Below are 24,018 nucleotides of genomic sequence, written 5' to 3'. Positions count from 1 at the left end.
TAAAATCATCTGTGTGTAAGTTTATTCAGCTCATTAGAATACAATGCGGGAAAACTTTCAAAAGCAGATTGTAAATGTATCGGGGGAGGGGGGGGACATCTCATTAACAGCACTATTAAAGTTTATGGTGGACTGCATTGTAAAAATCTGCTGACAGGTTCCCTTTAAACTCCTAATTGTCCTCAGTGCTTCACCTCTGTGAGCACATCTCACCCTCCCAGCAGTGAAAGGGTCACAGGAGCTGTTTCTGTCTCTCTAGATGTGATCTGACTCCAATCCTTCTCCACAAGGAGCCGGCATCCCTAAAATAAAGCCCCCCTCAGGTGGGTGTCACTGACACTATACCCCTGAAGGGGTCATTGACTGAGCAAGCAGTCCCATCCTAGGACACACATGGGCACCTCCTTGACAAAGCCAGTTGCCTGGAGTGAGTTGTGTGCCTTGTATCCTCCTCCCATCTCCTCCTCCTCTTCGTGGATCAGCCACACACCATGGATGGCAGCTGCAGCCTCCAACCTCACGATCAGGAGGGCATAGAGTCTTGGCTGGACGACCACCGGGACTTCACTCATTCCTACTTTGTTAGGAAAGCTACCAGGTAAGGAGGGGGTAAGGGTGGCATCCTTTTTGGGGGGGTAGTCCTAAAGTAAGAGGATACATGGGCATGGTCCATCCACAGGGGGCAATAGACACAATGCATATTGGACAGCACCCATCACCATCAGCATGCAGTGTGCACTCTGCAGAGGAGGAGGAGGATGATGCCAGGTGGGCACAGCAACTTTGTCTAGCAGGTGAGGCTGGGAAGGACACATGTATGTATGGACCTGATGATGATGATGATGGATGACGTCCGGGGTCCGTGCAGTGCAGTCCGACGGACAGTGGGGGACATGTCAGCGCAGTTACTTCCGTCGGCCGGGGTGGGAAGTTGTGGGAAGCTGAAGCGCTGTCCTATAGACAACAGTGTACAGCCGGGCGAGGCGTCATGTGGGGGGACCGAGGACAAGAAGCTGCCGGCAGCGCTGCTCCTGCTCCTCCTGAAGCCAAGAAGCTGCCTACATCTCCGGACAGCCCTGCCCAGGTCTACTGCACCCTACAGTAAGTGCCCGGCGACAGTCCTGCCCAGGTCTACTGCACCCTACAGTAAGTGCCCGGCGACAGTCCTGCCCATGTGCCCTGCACCCTACAGTAAGTGCCCGGAGACAGCCCTGCCCATGTGTACTTGCCAGTAAGTGCCCAGCGACAGCCCTGTCCATGTGTCTTGCACCCTACAGTAAGTGCCCCATGACAGCCCTGCCCTTGTGTACTGCACCCTGCAGTAAGTTCCCATGTGTACTGCACACTACAATAAGTGCCCGTGGACAGCCCTGCCCATATGTCCTGCACCCTACAGTAAGTGCCCAGTGACAGCCCTGCCCATATGTCCTGCACCCTACAGTAAGTGCCCATGTGTACTGCACCCTACAGTAAGTGCCCAGTGACAGCCCTGCTCATGCGTGCTGTACCCTACAGTAAGTGCCCAGCGACAGCCCTGCCCATGTGTGCTGTACCCTACAGTAAGTGCCCGATGACAGCTCTGCCCTTGTGTACTGCACCCTACAGTAAGTGCCCAGTGACAGCCCTGCTCATGTGTGCTGTACCCTACAGTAAGTGCCCGGCGACTGTTAGGTGATTATTAGGCAGGAAAACAAAGCTGAGTGAAAAGTTGTTGTCCGTCCCGCCACGTCCTCTCACCCGTCTCCGTCCCGCTCGCCCGCTAACTATACACATGACTATGGCTTGTGGGTTCATGTTGTGGAGGCTATAGGACTCTGTCCTAATAAGGAGAGGGAGCTGCTGCTGTGCTTCTTTCTCTCCCATTATGAGGAGACTAGAAGACAAGTAACATACAGTCCACCATGTCGCTTCACAATAACCACTTTAGTTGCTGCCAAGTTTTTCCGCTATGCGAAACGTTAACCCCTTCCTGTAAAGCGCTGATTCTGGCATTTGAGTTCACATTGTTTTCTTGGAAAATTCACTTGTATTTAGAAATGACCCCAAAAAATAGTTCTCTGTGCAAATACTTTTCTCACACGCCGTTCGGGACAGATGTTATCTACTCCAGGCGATCGATTTCCATTACGAGCCGAGACGATTCTTGTAATTAAAACAAATGTGTCATTAATTAAAAAAGCTTGTGCCATAACTCCCGTTGTAGAGAAATAGAACAAGTCCCATGACGCCGGCGATTGACGTAACTATAGGCTGAACTAGATGGACATTGTCTTCTTTCAGCTTATGTATAATTGGTCTTATAAGTGGTCGTATAAGCGCGAACGTTTCCCGTACGGAATGCGTGAAAAACCACAACCGATGCTTTCAATTTAAGTTGTGGGTTTGATATGGTTGTTAGTGCTACTATTAAAATACTATAAAAAAAAAGTGAAATATGTAAAAAAACTGAATATAAAATAATAGCCTTGATGATGTAAGGGATTTTATTGGAAAGTATCGGATAGCTTTGTTACCGTAAACACGCCAATCGTCATTTTTGATCGTATAAAAAAAAGCCAGAAATCACATTATTATGACATTTTTGCTTAGTTTCCTTTAAAACTTTTTTGTAACTTTTCCAAGGAGGCTTCCCTGCACATGAGTGATGTTGTTTATTTACATTGATATGTTGTAGCTACATGTGGAGCTCCTGCTTTGTAACATAGTAACATTGTTTGTAAAGCTGAGAAATGCTGTTTAGCTTCTTGTCCTGCAGTATTGATCCAGAGGAAGGCAAAAACCAGGCCAATTTTTTTTATCTTGGGGAAAAGTTCCTTCCCGACTCCAAATCTGGTGGTCAGAATAAAACCCTTCTCTAATAGTATATGTAATTGTTAGACGTGGAGCCCATGCTATATTCTCTTGTTAGCACACCTCTTTTTTGGCCGCTCAGATTTCAGAGCAATCGATGAAGTACTAGAAGGCAGTGACAGGTTTTGGATAATGGTTCTTAAATTGTTCCACGAGAGCTTCTGTTCAGCTTGCACATCTGCAGCCTCTGAGCATGCACGGATCAGTTTGCATGCCTGTGTAGCATGCGGGCTGAAAGCTTAAAATCTCCAGAGAGATTGTTAGATCAGATTAATTATTGACTAACATTAGTACAGCAGTGCTCTTAACCACCTGCTTCCCTAAAACAATCTGCCAAGCTGCGCAACTACCTCTAAAACATATGGAAGAACTATTCTGCTGTATCAGAGAAGAAATCCTTCTGTTCCAAAGAGTTGATCATATTTCAATACCCTGGATTTAAAGAAGACAGATCCTGCAATAATTATTTTTAGAGATCTATCTATCTATCTATCTATCTATCTATCTATCTATCTATCTATCTATCTAATATCCATCCATCTATCTAATATCTATCTATCTATCTATCTATCTATCTATCTATCTATCTATCTATCTATCTATCTATCTATCTATCTATCTATCTATCTATCTATCTATCTCATAACAATTTATCTATCTATCTATAAAAACAGTAAAAGCATAAAAAGATATAGCTAAAAGTACAAATATAAAAAACTGCTGCATATTGTTACATTATGGTAGGAGACATCCTTGTTTGCAAGAGCTCATGATCTAAAGATTTAAGGCTTATTCACATGAGCGTGGAATTCATGCAGCTGTTAGCTGCGCAAAAATATTGCAACTCTAGCTGCAGAAAAATCGTCTGAACAAACGATTTTTCTGTGCTGAAGTCCCGAGCTTTAGCTGCAATCTTTACTCGCCGAATGGAAGAAACTGAAAATATGCACTGATCGCCAGCGATTCCTTTCATCTCAGCACAACTGGAGGGGTTCCCTTGCAAGGTAGATGAAGGGATTCCCCAGCAGTGTGGCTGGAGGGGTTCCTCTGCAGGGGAGAATCCCTCCATCTCCCAGCAGGGAAACCCCTCCAAGCCATGCTGCAAGGGAGAACGCCCCTGTCGACCTGCAGGGGAACCCCTCCAGCCATGCTGCAGGGGAATCTCTACATCTCCCTGCAGGGGAACCCCTCTAGCAGCGCTGCCCTGGAATCCCTTCATCATCCTTTGCCAGACGGCTTGCATAGTCTTCCATAGAAGTCTATGAAGGCTTCTGTACTTTGCGCACCAAAGATGGTCAGGACCTATTTTTTTGTGCAACTGGGCATTGCAGTCGCTGATGTCCTAATCTTTTTAGGTGCAATTTATTTATTATTAATTATTTATTTTTTTGCACGGCTAAAATTCCTTCATAGGAAGCCATCGGTTCCAATAGTCACTTTTTTGTGCATGTAAGTTAGCTGCACAAATTCACTTGTGTAAATGAGCCGTTAGGGCAGCCTCAAACAAGCGTTATTTCATTGCGTATTACGTGCGAAATGAACGCGCATGATGCATGATGAATGGAGTGAATAAAAGTACATTGATCTTCATTGAGCCAGTCACACTTACGTATATTCATTGCGTATAATATGCCGGTAGAAAAGAACATCAGCATGTTCTATTTTACTACGTATTGCGTGCGGTAGAGCCCTATTGTTTTCTATGGGTGCGTAATAAATGCTGTATACACGCAATTACATTGTCGCTAAGTGGGAAATAAAAAAAAAAGTCAGACTGTGCATGACCGCGTGTGTGAGATACGCTGTCATGCGCAGTGGAAAATCACTGCATATATGGAGATGTGCCCGTCATACAGCGGTAAAATGCTGAGTTATACCCACATCATTTTAACACACAGTTGTGTGAGCCCGGCTTTATACAGAGCCACAATGGGGCTGTCATAGTTACATGGGGCCTCTACTGCACCAACTTCATACCAAAGCATATTACGTTTTTTCTGTTGTATTTTGTACAAATGCAACCAAAAAAATTGTGTCATGTTCCATCAGACTCCATGTGAATTTGAGGTGTTTTCCCCAGAATCATTGCATTTAGGGGCAAATCTCTCCATTCATACGGCATCAGTCGGTGTCTGTAGAGCAGCGTACATAGGCTGTGTGGCGTTAGTAGTAAGGAGCCATATGATCAGAGTCCTTCTTGTAATGCAGAGATGCTACATGTATGGACTCTTGTTTCTCAGACTAACAGATTAGTCATTGTTGATTCAAATTACTTCTGATATGAACTTTAATTTAATTTTGAAAGAGGAAAATAGCTGATTTTCTATAAGGATTGCCTTATTTCTAAAGAATGTTGCAATGACGTTTGTGTAATACTAGTGAGTCTCCCAGTTATGTATTATATCAAACACATAGTACCCATTCATCCAGCGGAAGCCAAAATAGTGTCCTTTCAGCCTTTGTTAGGCAAAAAAAACACACACTACACGGTGCAATTTTTTCTAACATGGGAGCATATGGATGGCCTGTTCTCCCAAGATAGACCGTCTTCATACACTGCAAATGTAAATAGCCACTTAAGGCCCAATTAGACACAATTGATTATTTCCCAAAATTCACTCAAAAGCCACCTTTTGAGCGATAATCGTTGGATGTAAATGTGCCCATCTTTCACTGTTCTGCCGAACAATGGATTTCAGTTCATCATGAAATCCATTGTTCAGCAGAATGGCTGATAAGCAGGACCGCACACTGTTTTCTGCCCGGGCAGCGCTGATAACAGCTGTCAGCCTCACTGGCAGAACAAAGAGACAAAGAGAATGTATTCAGTGAACAGCAGGTAGTCTGTTCCCTGAACACAGCTCCCGGTGGCTCACACACTTCTACCGTAATTGGTACTAATAGGCATTTTATGTTTTAGTAGTAGTTTTATGCAAAATGATCGCTCAAAAGCCATCTTTTGAGGGATCATCTTTGTGTCTAATACACCCTTAGGGCTTATTAGTCTGAAGCTGCCCTTAGTTTGCTTTATTAAAAAACCTAAGCAGATGTAATATTATAATAATAATAATAATCTTTATTTGTATAGCGCCAATATTAATGGTTTTCAATGTTTTTCAATGGTTTCCTTTACATTTGGGATTTGTTTTCACTCATGCGATGTTGCGAGAAAAAAAAATCACGGAATGCCCTGTCTTTCTGCGTTTTGCTCCCCCCCTAGTCATGGAGCCCCCTTTTTATCACATCGGAAAGCACATACTTGTGATTTTCGAGAGAAAAAGCAGCGCTAATGCTCAAAAATCGTGGAAAGAACATTGCGATTTTACAGCGATTTTTCTTGCGGCAATATTACGACCGCCAGTGTGAAGGAGCTCTGAGAGTGAGATTTTTTGTTTCAATTTCATACAAAACCCATGATGTGTCAGCATAGCATTACCTAGAGGCTATACCATTTCTGTCTGCTCTGGGAACAATTTAATTATCATTACCTTCTATTTTCCAATCCCTGTCCAGAAGAGATGCTGAAGAACAGTGTTGGGGACCCTCCAAAAATCTTTGCATGTGGGGCTACAAAGTCACGCAACTTTGTAGCACCACTCGTGACTTTGTAGCACCACAAAATTGCAGTATCGACGTGAGAAAATGTAGCAATATCACACAGACCACTGATGCGATATCGCTGGGATTTTCTTGCGGTGATATCATGTAGCCCGTGTGAAGGAGCCCCAACACTTGTTTATTTATATATACTGGGGCTATATCTACATAATGAATGAAAAGATTAATCCCCGGAGTGGCTCTTTAAGGGCTTTTACCCACTAGCGTTTTTTTTTCGCTGCGATTTCGCTGCGTTTTTTCCCCCAAATGTCAATTGGACTTTCTAATGTTAAAATCGCATCACACAAAAATCGCAAAAATAGAAAGTCCCATTGACATTTGGAAAAAAAATGCTGCGAAATCGCAGCGGAAAAAAAAATGCTAGTGGGTAAAAGCCCTAAGGCTGAATAGGATACTAAAATGTATCAAACAGACTATTTAACAGAAAATTGTCTACAATGGAAAACATTGTAGCATTAGTCTTTGTTCACTTGTTGGGAGAGCATCACAGTTTCTTGCCACTATGTTTTCAAAAATGGCGAAGTTTTAGAAAACTGCAGTATTTTTACCATGTTTTTTTTTTTCATTTCAATTGGGAGATTACAGCAAAAACTGTAATAGAACTGCAAATACAGTGTAACTCACATTAAAGTGTTTCTTGAGGGCTATAGAATAGATGATTTATCCTCCTATTCATCATCAATATCGGATTGGTGGGTCAGTGAAATACTATTGATGACCTATCATCACAATAGGTTATCATTAGTTTATCGGCTGCGGTCCTTCACTCAGGACCCCGACCGATCAGCTGAGCGGGCACATGCTGTCAGCGCCGCAAATACACAGAGGTCAGAGCGGAAGCCTCCACGAGGACCTCCCATGTAGTGGCTGGTGCTTGTAACTGCAGGCACAGCCCTCATTGAAATCAATGGGAGCCAAGCCTCCAGTTACAAGCACCGACCACTTATTTGGTATGTTAATCAGCAAGTCCCTCTTGGTTGGTAGAGAGACCATATGGTTGGTTTCATGGCATCTGAAAGGTATATTCTAGGCCTTGTAGTGTAGTCGCCACCAGATAGGACTTAGGAGGGAACGTGATTGTAAAACATCCCTTTGTAATAGTCTTCCTGAAAACTTTTTGTTTTATAGCATTCAGCATTTTTAGCAGCACCAGTAACTTACTATTATAAAAGGGGGATTCCAAGATGTTGAAAAGCTTGCCGCCCCGACCCCTGCTATAACCGGAAGTGATTACTTCACAGTTATTTTTAACGTATCCACTGAAGCTAAACGCTGACCACTGCAACCACATGCTGTTCATACACAAATGCCCACTACAGCCATGTTCACACATGTCTACCATCTGGGCAGGAGACTCTGTGCTGTTGATGCATTATTTTGGGCCTTGGGCTTTTGGGGTTATTAGGGCAAGCAGTCTTTTGATGCACCACATGCATCATAGATAGCCACTTCATCTAACCTCATCTAAGCCTAGATAGCTAGCTACAGGTTAGGGGCAACTATCAGGGATTAACCCCACCTATACCTAGATAGCTAGCCATAGTACAGAGCAGTAGAGGTTTGCCCCGTGTGGGCATCTCATAGGCTTTATTGAGCCACTTTTGGTGTCCATTTCTCATGACCAGTTCTGTTTCTGGAACCAATTTTGGTTCCTGATGAGTCATATATGACGAAACGCGTAGAACTTGGTATATAGAACGATATATTCACAGAACAGAGCTACATGTACAACAGCCATTGTGCTAAGAGTATACACAATTTAACCCGAATATCAGTACTCCATGTGGCAACCGGCATATTTTTATTGCAGCATCGTAGATAGAGAACTATCACTGATGGGTATTAGTCCGGTCGCGCTCTATAGTGACTTACATTGACACACGTTTATCACTCTAATACTAATCCAAATACACAGGATCGCTTTGCCCTGGGAGGGTCTATTGTGTATTTTGGACATTTCTTCAATACTGGCTTGTAGCCTAAATTGGAGAAGTATATTTGTTTGTAGTCTTTTCATGTTGGTCCCAATATAGGACCTTTTATCATTAAATACATCAATAAAGGTTACGTTTTAGAGGTCCCACCCAGTGATTGCACATTTGGTTTTTGGCTTACAGAAAGGGATGCAAAATACTGACCAGAATGCGCAAGTGTGAAAGCGGCCAAAATGTAGTAAATACATTAGGTTGTAAGGAACATATTTTCACAGCAATTCCAGTAATGGATATAAACATCCAAGAGCTTACTGGAGGTTTATTTTTGGGTAGTTTCACATTTGCGCTCGAGGTTCTGCTTTCCTACTCTGTTCAGAACCAGAGCTGGACGGCCCCTATTGACTATAATGGGGTTCTTCCGCTTTCCGCTCAGCAGACCGGCTTTTGGACGAAAGAAAAAGCGCCACATTCAATGCTTTTTCTTGTAGTATTTTGAGCCAGATCTGTGATGGAACCTCCGCCCAGAGCTTCCAACGCAGATGCTATCACGTGGTATGAAAGCAGCTTTACTATGGCACATTCAGCTCACACTTCACCTTCACATTTTAGAGTTTGTTGCAGTTATAACTCAGATGCAGAAGTATTGTTCTGTGAAAATGTATTTGCCATAGCAAGGAAAGAGAGGGCAGGGTTAGAGGGTGGCTGCCCTTTAGCCACACACTGGGATGAAGGTAGTCCCTGACGATGAAGGGGGTTCCCTGGTGACTAGCTTCATCTCGCTCTCTGTCTCCCCACTACAGAGGAATTCCTCCAGCTCAGCTGCTGAGGAAACCCTCCATCCCTGCTGAGATGAAGGGAGTCCCAAGCGATGAAGGAAAGCCCCATGGGCTTAAGGATGGGTAGGTATTGAATAAAGCAGACGTTAGATATGTTTTGATATGTTGTTTATTATATTAGAGGTCTGGAAGACAAACACTACTTGGTCCTTTCATTACCCAGATCAGTGTGTTACAGCAGTCAGACTTATTTACAGTAGCCTAAATAGAAGTTTTCCTGTTTGAACACTCACCTGTATTAGGCCTCATGCCCATGGCCAGGTCAGATTCCGACTGTGAGATTCTCGCAGCGGGATGTGACCCGTGCCCCTGCAGTGACTTCTCACTTACCTGTCCGGCGTCTTCTCTCTCTCTGCTCTGCGATGTGCCGGCTGGTGCACAGACACACATGCGCAGAGGAGAGCCAGCACAATAGCAGTGACTTTTCTAAGGCTCGCAGTTTTGTTACCACGCGGCTGTCTGCATAGGATTGCGTGCAATGGCCGAAATTCCGTGCGGAATTTCCGTCCATGGGCATTGGGCCTTAGAAAGTTACTAGGATTATATTTACAAAACCTTTACCATACATACGGTAATCATAGAGCCTGAAACTTACATGCATCTTAAAGGGGTAGTCCAAGATTTTTTTTATATATAACACACAGGTCCACCTGCCATAAAACAAGAAATAGACATATATTCGCCTCTCTCCGTTCCCTGCTGTGTCCGACGACATCACTTGGTCCTTGCTCCAGTTGTTTGTTTACAGACTGCAGTCCCTCCTGTTTACAGGATGTCACAGCTTGCTGCAGCCAATGACAGAGCTTAGAGCTCCATCGCTGCTGCAGCATGTGACCTCCCGTAGACAAGCTATGGTAGCCTGTAAATGTGATGTCACAGGGGAGACCCGGAGCAGTGGTGTGGGGCACAGCGGGAGCTAGGAGAAGTGAGTATTGGTCTACTTCTTGTTTTATGGCAGGGAGAGCTGTGTTTTGTTTTAAAAAAAAGCTCTCTTACACCCTTTAAGGCCGCTTTCACACAGGCGACACAATTGTGCGACTTTCTCGCGATGCGACAGTGCTACAAGCCGCATGTATGTGAAGCCCATGCTTTCCTATGGGTTCCTTCACATTAGCTATGTCTTGTAGCCTGCTACCTTGCAAGAAAAAAAATTGCGGGTTGCTAAATATTGCCATGATTTTTTCAAGCTCCTGTTTCCCTTCTTGTGTTGCATCGCATCAAATAGAAACGCGCTTTTCGTGCGGTGTGATGCAACTTTAACAGTAGGAAATCCTACGCAAAAGCCCTAAAATAAGCCCTGGCTGCATTAAGAAGAAACAAACAAACAAAAAACATCACTTAGGAAGCGCTGTCCTGCTCTGTCGCTGGTTTCCTCAGGTCCCTGGCAGACTTGCTTGTAGTTTTCCTTCAGCACTTCCTGGTCAGGAGTTTGAATAACCCTGCCTCTGTGAAGTGCTGGCTGTGATTGGTTTATGAAGCGCTGGCTCTGATTGGTTCTTGAGCGCCGCGGCTCAGCCAATCACGGTCAGCGCTTCCTAGAGGCGGGGTTTTTTAAACTTCTGACCATGAAGCGCTGAGGGAAAGCTACAAGCAAGTCTGATGGGGACCTGAGGAAAAGTGTGGCGGAGCCAGACAGTGTCCCTTGGGTGATTATATATTTTTTTAATGCAGCCAGGGCTTATTTTCAGGGTAGGGCTTACTGGCAAAAGTGTGCGACTTTGTAGCAACAAAAAATCGCAATATCGCTGCGAGAAAACACAGCAATATCGCACAAAACACCAATGCGATACCACTGTGAATTTCTCATGGTGATATCACTTTTGCCCGTGTGAAAGAGGCCTAAGGGCTTATTCACACGAGCGTAGGCGAATTTGTGTTGGCACATCCGCAACGTATGCTTGCCGGAAAGGACATTTTCACCTGTTCATACTTTCAGAACTATCTCTTTGGCCACTTAAATGCGTCAGCACGTATTTCGGTTGCGTATGTTCTCTTTTCAGTGAGTCGCTGTTTTTACGCACCGTATAATGTGAACGAATACATTGGAAACCAATGCCTCAGATGGTCGCGTATATACGGTCAGGCGTAAAAACACTCTGTATATGCGCTTGTGTGAATAAGCCCTTAGGCTGAGTTTTAACTACAATACCTTCTTATATTGCTTAGATACAAATATTCTTTCATCGCTGTTCTTACTTCTATCATGTTATTCTAATTTTAAGTTCAATGTAATTTTCTATTGTATAGATGCTAGTGCGTGAATACATCGCTTCTTTAGGAAGGCAGAGGGGGGGTTTGTTTATAAATCTGGCCGTATGCTCATTATCCTCAGTTTAGGTGGTGTCTACAGATGTCTGTACACTCTGCGGTCTGTTTGACAGGACTGCCAGTGGGTTTTCCTCCTAGTGAAATGAATATTATTTATGCACAAGGATGTTCCCAGGTGACAAAAATGTTTCATTGCTGATAGGCATCCTGACCTGCAAAAACGGGACTCTTAAATATATATTGATTGTAGAATGACATTACAAGAGGTTTAATATTGTAGTCATTATGTAATATTAGAAATAGTCTGATGTCTGAATGCGGCTTGAGAACCAATATTGGTGACAGTTCTTACGTATGCCGCTGTATTTCCTTATGCTCAATGCAAGCTGCATACATAGAAATCAATCATAGCAGCTTGTACTCAGACTTGCAAAGTAATTGCAATGATAGCGGTCTATCTGGAGCCTCCCACATGACTGACTTATAGCCAAGGTGTCACATATACTGGCCACAGCTTTACAAAGCTCTGATGGGTCACGCACCTGTATGCCCAGTTTCTCCTATCTCTTCCAAGAAGCGTATCACACCTCTAGTGCTACACTAGTGCCTTCCCTGAACAGTCACTCCATCTTTGAAGATGACATTCTGTACTTACAGTAGAGTTCAAGCTGTAATGATTTTGCAATGCAGTTTAACCCGCACTTTGTACAGGACTGGTACTTGCAGTATTACCTGTCGCCGGACCGCTCATACGGTTAAACCATCCAGGTGGCTCGCATGCAACAGCTATGCGTACAAATATACTGCTGCAAACAAAGTCTAGTGTGGTCACAGGGGTAGAGACCTGGCTGTCAGAAGACAATCCACGGTACTCTCTGATATACAGTACTGTGCAAAAGTTTTAGGCAGGTGTGGAAAATGAATGCTGAAAAGTTAGAATGCTTCCAAAAATAGAAGTGTTAATAGTTTATTCTTGTCAATTAACAAAATGCAAATTGAATGAACAAAAGAGAAATCTAAGTCAAACCAGTATTTGGTGTGACCACCCTTTACCTTCAACACAGCATCAGTTCTTCTAGATACACTTGCACACAGCTTTTGGAGGAAATCGACAGGGAAGTTGTTTCAAACATCTTGGAGAACTAAGCACAGATCTTCTATGGATGTAGACTTGCTCAAATCCTTCTGTCTCTTCATGCAATCCCAAACAGACTCAATGATGATGAGATCAGGGCTCTGTGGGGTCATATTATCACTTCCAGGACTCCCTATTCTTCTTTACGCTGAAAATAGTTCTGATGAAAAAAAAAATTCTATACTCACCTATTCCTCCCCAGGCAGACTCCTTACAGCATCTTCTCCTTGCTGATCTTCTCCAGTTCCCCGGGTCACCTCACCGCAATCGAGTCGGATACTCTCTCCTTGTTATGAATGGTGCATTCCTTGCATTCTTCTTCCTGCAGGTCAGTGAAGGTCACGCCACTGTGACGTAGAGTTCACTGGCTAGGAAGGAATGCTGTTTTATTGCAAAAACAGCGGGCATGCGCAGTCTCTGCAATAGCTCGACACTCCGTGCTAGGCTGTGAACTAGTGACGTAGCGTACATTGCCGGGCAGGAAGGAAACTGCCTGTGAATGTACATAACCTCACAGGAAGGAGAAGAATCAGCCAGCTGGAGGTGAGGTGAGCCCAGGGACTGCAGGAGCCAAGAGAAGATCAGTGAGGAGAAGATGCAGTAAGTAGACTGACGGGGGAGGAATAGGTAAGTACAGAATTTTTTTTAGGACAGAACCCCTTTAATGACATTGGCTGTATGTTTCGGGTCGTTGTCATACTGCAGAATAAACTTGAAGCCAATCAGATTCCTCCTTGATGGTACTGCATGATGGATAAGTACCTGTCTGTACATTTCAGCATTGAGGACACCATTAATCCTGACTAAATTCCCAACTCCATTTGCATCCGCAAACTTGGAAGGAACCTCCACCGTGCTTCACTGTGGTCTGCAGACACTCATTATAGTACCGCTGTTCAGCCCTTTGTAAGCAAATTGCCTTCTGTTACAGACATATATTTTAGATTTTGACTCATCAAACCAGAATGCCTGCTGCCATTTTACTGGACCCCAGTTCTTATGTTTTCGTGCATGGTTGACTTGCTTGGCCTTGTTTCTACATTGATGGTATGACTTTTGGCTGCAATTCTTCCATGAAGACCACTTCTGGCCAGACGTCTATGAACAGTAGATTGGCATACCTGGGTCCCACTGGTTTCTGCCAGTTCTGAGCTGATGGCATTGCTGGACACCTTTTGATTTGGAGGGAAATAGGCATGATGTGTCTTTCATCTACTTCACTGTTTCCTTGGCCTAGCACTGTGCCCATGGTCCTCAACTTTGCCAGTTTCTCTGTGCTTCTTGAAAAGAGCATGAACAGCATACCTTGAAACCCCAGTTTGCTTTGAAACCTTTGCCTGGGAGAGACCTTACTGATGACGTATTACTACCTTGTATCTTGTTGCTGTACTCAGTCTTGCCATGGTGTATGATCTGTAACATGAAATTGTCTTCAATAGCAACTAGCTCCCGCCCCCTCCCATTGCAAACAGTCGGCAAGGGGCAGAGAAGGGGGAGGTAAGGGTGGGAGTTTAGCAGACACGCTGCTAAACTCCCTCCCACCTCCCTTCTCTGGCCGCTACTATTGGTTTCCATAGGAGTCAATGGAAGCCGCCATATTCCGTCCAGAAGATAGTTCCTGAACTATCTTTCCTGGTCAACGTAAAAGCCTGGCCGAAATATGCTTGTATGTGCTATCTTGGCCGGCCGGGCGCTTTTACGCCTTGGGAATACGGCCATCTGAACTGATGCATTTTAAACCAATGCATCACATGGGCAACGTATATCGGCCAGGTGTGAAAGCGCAGCCGATATACGTCCATTTGGATTAAGCCTGAAGCACTGGATTAGAAAACATGCAACTTCAATTGCCATTATGCATTTGCATTATTACGTTTGTTAAAGGGGTTGTCCCGCAAAAGCAAGTGGGGTTAAGCACTTCTGTATGGCCATATTAATGCACTTTGTTGGCGTCCCCGTCTCCATGGCGCCGACTGAAGCTGCCTTCTCCCTCGATTAGACGCGCTTGCGCTGTCCGCTCTTCTGTTCTGTTGAATGGAGCTGGTCTGCGCATGCGCAGAAGACATGTGCGGCACGAGCACGCCGGAGCGGCCCCATTCAACAGAACAGAAGAGCAGACAGCGCAAGCGCGTCTAATCGAGGGAGAAGGCAGCTTCGGTCGGCGCCATGGAGACGGGGACGCCAGCACTGGAGGGGGTAAGTGAATAACTTCTGTATGGCCAATATTTAATGCACGATGTATATTACAAAGTGCATTAATATGGCCATACAGAAGTGTATAACCCCACTTTCTGCCGCGGACAACCCCTTTAAGTTTTATTAGATACTCAGCATTGGCAGCACTTACAGCACAAAGCTACAACTTTGGTTTCATAATCATGCGTGTTCACTCACACTCGCATCGCTAGAGAACAGCGACATTCATGCTCATGTGAATCTAGCCTTAGACAGATGTGAATGAGCCCTTACACATATTGTTTGAATACCAATCTATTAAAGGAGTAAAATATTACTGCAGTACTTCTTTAATTTACTCTACTTCTCTTGACTGCGAGAGGAAGTCACTCCATAGTTGTATTCTCTTATCTGTCCCGGCCTCCTGTATCTCCCAAACTAGATTATTCCATTTTTAACATTCTAATTTCCCCAAGTCATTGCAGGCTAAACCCATCTTCCCAGGATACCTCCTGCTACTATATTGTACTGCCCTATGCCATGCCTAGGCGTAACTCCATCCTATGTGTAATGTGCATGAATAATGCCCCCTTGTTTGAGGCTTAAACATTTATCGCCGTGTTCATACTTTTTTCTATGTGTAAATAGCTTTAAATAACCTTCTTCTATGTGTGACCACAGGGAGCGTATTCTAAAAAAAGCTGACAAGCACAAACAACATATTATCGCAGCTTTAGCAAATGATCATTTATTTCCTGTCTCAGACAAATGGGACTTTTTATTTTGGTATTTGGACAGAAAAAAAGACAGTGACTAAACAACTGTTACATAAACTGCTGGGCAGGTAAACCAGCGGAGAACTATTTTGCGCTGTATGTATAGCTGGTTTTTCTTAGGATATTGGATCATTATTTCAGATAAATGTTCCTTTTTTAACTTTATAGACACCTTTCTAATAAATAAATTCATTGTGATGACAGCACAACATGTAGCGGTTACACTGTATCTCTGGTGTGGAGAAGGGATATAGTATGTTGTCAGAGAGCGCTTGTGACTAGAGATGATCGAGCACGCTTGGGAAAGGCAGATACTCGAGCGAGCGCCGCTCTTCTCGAGGAACAGCGGGGAGAGTGAGAGAGATCTCTCTCCCCCCGCTCCCACCCCCCATCCCCGTATTTGCTCGGACGAGTGTGCAGTTACTCGAGAAGAGCGACGCTCGCTCAAGTATCTGCCTTTACTGAGCGTGCTTGCTCATCTCTACTTGTGACTAACGGGAGGCATTTGCAGGGGCGTAACTATAGAGGATGCAGGGGATGCGGTTGCACCCGCGCCCAGGAGCCTTAGGGGGGCCATAAGGCCTCTCTTCTCCATATAGGAAGCCCAGTACTATGAATAAAGCATTATAGTTGGGAGCCCTATTACAGGTTTTGCACTGGGGCCCAGAAACTTCAAGTTATGTCTCTGTGCAGCATGGTTTAAGTATGGAAACGGGTACAGAAACAGATAGAGGGGGGGCCCCAGCTCATGTTTTGCATCAGGGCCCCTGAGCCTTTAGTTACGCCCCTGGGAATTTGATATTATGGGAAACAAGTATTTATTAACCCATTCCCGCTCCAGGGCGTACGTTTACGTCCTGGGAGGCGGGTACTTCCCGCAACAGGGCGTAAACTTATGTCCTGGAGATAGCGCGGGATCATATGTGATCCCGCGATATCACGCAGCAGGAGCCGGCTGTCAGTCACAGCCGGCGTCCCGCTGCAACAACGGGGGGGGGGGCATCGGAGATGCGCCCCCCGCTGTTAACCCCTTCCCTGCCGCGATCTAAGTAGATCGCGGCAGGAAAAGGGTTCAGAGAGGGAGCGCGCTCCCTCTGTGTCTCCAGCTCGGCTCTCGCGATGTTATCGCGAGAGCCCGACTGGTTGCTATGGCAACAGGACGCCGGATACCGGCGTCCTGTACTGCCATAGCCTATGATCGCTATAGTAAGCGATAAGGCATGGCAGGGAAGAAGCCCTGCCATGCATTATCGCAGCGATCTGAAGTGTAACAGTAAAAGTCCCTCAGAGGGACACAAGTGTTGTAAAAAAAAGAGAAAAATAAAGTTCAAAAAATAAAAATGAAAAAAAAATGTCAAAAACCCCTTTTTTATGCTTTTCTCATATTAGCTTAAAAAAATTAAAAAACCCCACATATTTGGTATCAACGCGTCCGTAATGACACGTACAATACATTGAACATACTTTTTATCCTGCACGGCAAAATGCGTAAAAAAAATGCTAAAAAACTGAGGCAAAATGCTAATTTTTAGCATTTTGCCTCCCATAAAGCGCAATAAAAGTGATTAAAAAAAACGGATGTACCCCAAAATGGTACTAATAAAAAACACAGCTCGTCTCACAAAAAATATGCCCTCAGAGCTCCGTCCATGGAAAAATAAAAAAGTTATAGCACTTTGAATGCAGTGAGTTTTGAAAAAAATAATAATTTCCAAAAAAAGGGTTTTTATTGTGGAAAAGTGAAAAAAAAAAAAAATAATAATAATGTTGGTATCGTTGTAACCGTACCGACCAGCAGAAAAAAATGTGTTGTATCATTTGTGCTGCATAATTAACGCTTTTTAAAAAAAAAAAAAAAAAATCTATGGCAGAATTGATGCATTTTCTCTTCCTACGATCATAAAAAAATAATAAAAGTTTTACAATATAGTCTATGTACCCAAAAATGGTACCAAAAAAATCTACAGTTCACCACGCAAAAAACAAGCCCTTATACGGCCGCGTCGACGGAAAAATAAAAAAGTTATGGCTTTTGAAAAATGGAGATGGAAAAATACCAAAAATCGCTTGGTCCTCAACGCCAAAATAGGCCATGTCATTAAGGGGTTAAACTAACTAATATATAAAGTAGCTCCAGTGGTTTTACGTATATTATGGTTGGCCCAGCTGATTGTGGTTCATCCAACCTGAGAAACACCTAGAGAACAGTTGTTATCACTAGCCGAAGCTCTAACTGCAGGGAAAATGTAGCACTATATACCAATTGCTACCAAAATTGCTACAATTTTCAGTGATTACAGCAAAAAAAAAAGATTTTTTTTTTTTTTTTGCAGTGTAATGATAAAGTAATGATACTTGTTAGTGGCTATCAGTAACTTCTACCAATGGATCTGAGCGCTGCAGAGCTCTATTATCAGCAAGAGCACAATATCTGTTACGCAGGAGGTCGGTAGTCATCGGTAGTCATCACAGGAAGGGCGTCCGAGAGATGCAGTATTGGCACAAGCAGAACACAGCTGCCTGGCTTGTGAAGAGTTGGGACAGGGTTTTCATCCATGCTTGCTGCTGAGACAGGAAAATGGAGAGATACCTTACAGGTCACTAGGATAACATCAGAGGAAAGCTGTATGTCTTACACAGATCTTAGCTAGCTAAGACCCGCCATCCACTTATTGCTGTCTATTACTACAGAAAGGTATCACTTGACTATGGATCGTAGACTGCAAGTTAGAAGAAAGGGAGACCCCTAGTGGGTAGCTATTTGGCATGTTTTTTTCAGACAGAAAACATGATTTTAGGGAAGAAAGCGAATAGTAATTTTCCCCTTTATCACGTTGACTATCATATTAACACAAGTTTGTTGAAACAACAATGACTATTTAGGGCCGGTCTCACACCACTTGAGACGCATTCTTTTGAATGGGGCATACACGAGCGATTTTTCTTCCCCCACCCCACCATCCCAATACCCCCTTGCATCTCACCACGATCGCAGGATACCCTATCTTTAAGCATGTTCTTGCATCACTAGGTGCAAGGGGTGCGATGCGAGGTTTCCCCATTGAAAACAATGGTAGACACTCCGCAATACTCCACAGTTGCTGGACAACTTGTATTTTTTGGGTTACATACAATGTGTTGCAACTTTTTAAAAAAATTGGGGGGGGGGGAGAGAAATAGGGGGAAAAAAATGCCAATCCTATCCTTTTTAGTTTTGTATTTTTGGTTTTAATGTTACTTTTTCCAGGGGGTGGTATAAATTACATGCTAGGTTTATTTTGTGGGTCGGTAGAATACTGGCGATAACAAATGAATGTAGTTTTTATTAGGCTTTACTACTCTTATAAAAAAAATTAAAAAATCTTTTTCTTTCACCACATTCCATCGATAACTAGACTCAGTTGTGTGTGGGCTTTCATTTGCAAGGTGGGCTGGTTTTTGTAACATTTTGGGGTACATTCAACTTATTAATCCCTTTTTAGTCCAACTTTTTTGGGTGGCAAGATGACAAAAAAAGCTAATCTTACATTCAGTATTTTGTAACAGTGTTCACCATACTAAATAAATAATGAGATATTTTAATAGTTCAAATTTTTATGGACACAGCGATACCAATTATGACCCCACTGGGACTCACAATCCAAATTAGCTTTTCGGTATATATATTTCTTGCAGTGTGGGAGAAAACTCACATAAAGATGGCTAGTAAATACATGCAGCTATTGCTCCAGATTGCATTTGAACCCACCACCCCAATGCAGCAATGCTGCCCCCTGACCTAATGTGCTGCCCAAATAGATCAAATAGGCGTTTCATGATATGCATCTCCAGATGAAGGCGGCTGTGAGCCAAAACGTATGTTGGTCTTCCCAAATTCTCCCTTTGCATAAAGTACTTTCACTATAAATCTTGCATATGAACTTCGGTGCTTTTTTTTGGGGGGGGGGGGGGTTGGATTTGTTTCCTCATGGCTTTGTCCTTTCTACTAGTTTTTAATTACAATTAAGATATTTATATTCATATTTTGGCGTAATTCACATTTAGTCTCAAACCTTGTAAAGTTCAGAATAATTTTTAACATTTTTTAAAGGATTTTTAAAGAACAGCGAGCAAAAAGTAAATAAAAACTGGAAATAGGTTCCTGTTTTTTCCTATTGAGAATTTGTTTTATTTCTTCACTATAAATAAGCATAATACTTTACTTGACGGATGAAGAAGCCACAGTCTGCAAAGGCAACAAATTAAATGATGTCACATTATTTCTGTACGTAACCTTCTTCCCACAGAAACAAGCTGTGCGGGGTGAAGTCATCTTTTAGGGAGAAGTCCAGATTTTTTATGATTAGTGCATTTGTGCTTTCATATCCCCCTGAGAAGTGGACAACCTGAAATAACACTGTCATTATGTAATCTAGTTTGGACGCTCTGCCCTTGGACACCGGCGCAGCTCTCAGGTTTGTATTATAGGTTTGCTCAAGAAGCAGCGGAAAAACAAAATGAACTCTGTAGAGTCGCTGTACTTTGGGAAAGGCATTGCTTATGTTAAACGAGAGAAATGAGTTCATACCCCACATTTAGATCATTCAGTTATTTGTTGGATAGTTTGCATGTATTTTATAGAATATCCATATCAAGTTCTATTCAAGTAATTGTCAACTTAATGACGTTGCATAAAAGACACCCATACATAACGCAGGGGCAGATCCCTCATTTTTGTGGGTAGGAGTTTCCAGTTATACATCTGCAGAAGAGAAATTAATCGGCGGTGTTAGTTTTTTACATTTTTTCTGAAGCATTATATATGGTTGGTTTTCAGCAGCTACTTCTAAAATAAGCTCCATCCTTATTAAAGAGGTTATCTGTTAAAAGAAAAAAATTATAAAAATGGCTACAAATGTGATAAAACAAACAAAAGAAAAAAACAATACTCACCAACAGAGGTGTAACTTGAAGCTTCTGGGCCCCGATGCAAAATCTATAGCAGGGCTCCTAACTATAATGCTTTATGCATAGTACTGGGCTCCTTATATGGGGTAGGGAGGCCTTATGGGCCCCTAAGGCTTCTGGGCCCGGATGAAACTGCATCCCCTATAGTTACACCCCTTCCCACCTGTTCTCTTTCCTGGTGACCCAGTGCTAAAGCTCCCAGAGTTCTTCCTGTTTTTGCTTTCATACGGGCAGCATGTCACCACTGCAGCCAATGAGGTGCCTGCACTCCTGGCATCAGCTGGCCGTGGGCATGAGGCCTTAAATGTGTCGAAAGGGTTTCCCTATCCTGGCTTTTCATGGCTGGTTTGCCCTAACCACCTGTTAGAAAAAGCTGAGCGCTGTTTCTGTAGCACTCATTGAAATGAATAGGAGCTGCTGAAATAGCGTAGCACAGCATGCTACTCTGTTTCTGTAACTTGGGGGGCTTACGGATACAATGTAGCGCACTATGATAGGCTGTTTCTGTAGCTCAGATGCACTTTAATGAGCGCTATGCAAACAGTGCTGGGCTGAAGTGCTCGGCTCTTACCGTACGCTCTGTCTAGGTGGCCAGCAACCATAGCGGTGGCTTCCCATCTCGACTATAAGGAGCCAAATTGAGAACACCTCTTTAAGTTGTACAATTTGCCATAATACCAATTTAATATAATCTTGTTCCATGTAGTGAAAGAAAAATGTTTTTTAACATAGAAGTCTTGGCAACAGATGGCATCAGTAACAGCCATCAAATACGTATATGTTAAAAAACAGGAGTCTATGGGCAGTAGGTGTCGTCCCCTGGAGGCACCCAGGCTTTTTTTTTTACTCTGCCATACATTTCTGGAAATGTTACATTTAGGCTAACTTCATACTGGTGTGGGCGATATGGAGCCATGAATCACGGCCCGATATCGCCCTTGCCATCCATGTGAAAGCCCCCTGGATGCAAGGTGTTTTAATGTGAAAACAGCCTCGCATCACTTCGGGGATACAGGGATCCTCCGGCGTGGCTGTCACAGCCGCGGCAGATGATCGCAGAGTTCTCTCATTGTTTTTAATTAGGCCAGCACTGCTTTCGCCGGCTCCATTGCAAACAATGGGGCTGTGATGTGAGTACTCGCAGCCAGATAGAACATGCCGTGATTTGTTTCTCGCATAGCATCACATTGTGCTGCTGGAAAAAATCGCTCATGTATATGACCCCATTCAAAAGAATGAGGTTCATATTTGTAGGTCTCGCAACGCACAAATCTCGCGCGACTTTTCTCAGCTGTGTCAAGCTGGACTTAGAGGAAGGAAAGACAGGTTTGTAGACAACACGTTACAGCAATAGGATAGGATATGGATTGGCGTTATATGGACTGAATTCTTTTCTCTATCCTTCATGTATACAGTGATGTTAATTGGTATATCTAGTTTAACCCTTTCCAATCCACTGTCTGACGTCTTCCAACATTCTGATTGAAGGCTGTACAGCTCTGATGTCGGAAGACATCCGGCAGGGTATTCTTACTGTACGGTACTGGCCACTCTGTTGTCGGGGGCCTCTCCAGCATGTCCCATACAGAAGTAGTGGCTCTAGCCAGCAGATGGCGCCATTCTATAATGGCAGAAAGAGAAAACCCCCTAGGAAACCCTGAATCCAAAATTTGATTGCAAAGGGTCAATATTGTTCTCATTGTCATATTTCCCCCATAACCCAGATATGTATCTAAATGACCATGAGTGACATTAGCTTACAGTATTCCACAATCTAGTGCCATGGCATGTAACATTTCGTTGTTTGGAAACAAAGAGTTCATTTAAGATAGAAACCATGACAGTAGGCAAGAGAACAGTTCACCGCCCACGACTATGGCCAACAGTGTATTAACAGAAAGAAGCAACAGACTAACTAAGATATTCAGTTTTTTGTTCATGACAGTTAAGTAACTTGCCTTCATTTTAATATAAACTTTAGAAAAAGAGGTATGAAAAAATAAATTCTACTACTAATATGGTGAAAAAAGGATGATTATACGTTCTAGAAGGGTAAGAGTGACAGTGCTCGTTGTAAATATTTCATGCTGTCTCTACTGCTGACACATTTCAGAGTTCATTTGTCATCATTCATGGTTTCCTCACTAAAATATTTATACTATGTCCATTTTTCAGAGAAATGGTCAATGCATGGTTCGCTGAAAGAGTGCACACAATACCAGCAACAAAGGAGGGAGGGAAGAGCAATACAGAAAATAACCAGCAGGCCTCTTCTGAGAACTCCAACCAAGGGGCGCCGGTGAGGAAGATCTCCGCTTCTGAGTTTGATCGGCCTCTCAGGCCCATCGTAGTTAAAGACTCGGTGGGAACACTGACATTTCTTGCGGATTCTGAAAAGAAGGAACAGATGCCTCTACAAGCGCCTAGTTTAAATAGCGCAAGTGATCAGTGCTCACGGCTTCTGGAACTAGTGAAGGATATTTCGAGCCATTTAGACGTCACTGCCCTGTGTCATAAAATTTTCCTGCACATTCATGAACTGATATCGGCGGACCGCTACTCGCTTTTTTTAGTGTGCGAGGACAGTTCTAACGAGAAGTTTCTGGTTAGTAGGCTTTTTGATGTAGCAGAAGGCACAACGTTGGAGGAGGCTTCCAATAACTGCATCCGCTTGGAATGGAATAAAGGAATTGTGGGCTATGTGGCAGAGTGTGGACAACCCTTGAACATAAAGGATGCGTATAAGGTAATTATACAAGTCGCTCTGTAGTTTAGACGATAACGCACATTATAAACTGTTTTATATGTGTAATGTCATTGGTTGTTACAGAGTAGAAGAAATAACTGAAGTAGAGCTGGTATAGTTGAAAATAAGACATCTAGGATTGGTTCATATTGACTTGTTTCAGAGGGTTCTTGGATAGAATACTCAAAAAAAGATACAGATACTGTCCGGAGAAGAATGAACAGAACGGTGAAAAACAATTATATATACTGTGTACATATAGGAGGAAATGTATCACAGCTATTGTATCTGGATTATGACCTAAAATGCAACTTTTTCTGCTACTGTATGCCTGATTTATGAACCTTATGTGCCTGTTTTTTAAGCTGTATGCCCGGTCAGGCTATTTACATTGTAGTCTAAAATGTGGCATAACCAAAAAGTCACAACAAATAAAAATTGCAAAAAATGCACATAAGATAAATCTCCCCCACTGTGTATATGTATACATGTTCTGTACCAAGATTTATGTGGATGAAAACAAAGATATTTGCAGGATGTAATTCTACTTTGGACCATGTTCATTGTTTGTAGTGTACTTATCCTGGTCATCACCGAAGCATCATACTCTCTTGTGTCTGATAGGAGCTGTGAACCCCAATAAGTAACTGTTATGTTCAGCTTCCCATTTTTGTAGCATTCCCTATTTACGTGTACTTGTCAGCTCATGTATTTTAGGAGAGATTTACCAGTT

The 24,018-nt window shown here is 43.2% G+C and overlaps 1 protein-coding gene across 2 annotated transcripts in view; it reads left to right on the top strand.

Annotated features, from left to right (window-relative positions):
- The first annotated feature begins 491 nt into the window (after nucleotides 1-491).
- The window catches only part of PDE5A (phosphodiesterase 5A), a 152,766-nt gene continuing 129,239 nt past the window's right edge, over nucleotides 492-24,018 (top strand). For both annotated transcript variants that reach the window (XM_066573894.1, XM_066573892.1), the window contains exons 1-2: nucleotides 492-598; nucleotides 22,715-23,285. In XM_066573894.1, the coding sequence (XP_066429991.1) occupies nucleotides 492-598; nucleotides 22,715-23,285 (678 nt within the window). The remainder of the gene's footprint in view (nucleotides 599-22,714; nucleotides 23,286-24,018) is intronic.

Source organism: Eleutherodactylus coqui, chromosome 7 (genome assembly GCF_035609145.1).
Source record: "Eleutherodactylus coqui strain aEleCoq1 chromosome 7, aEleCoq1.hap1, whole genome shotgun sequence".
Lineage (NCBI taxonomy): Eukaryota > Metazoa > Chordata > Amphibia > Anura > Eleutherodactylidae > Eleutherodactylus > Eleutherodactylus coqui.
This window is presented reverse-complemented; position numbering and strand designations above follow the sequence as displayed.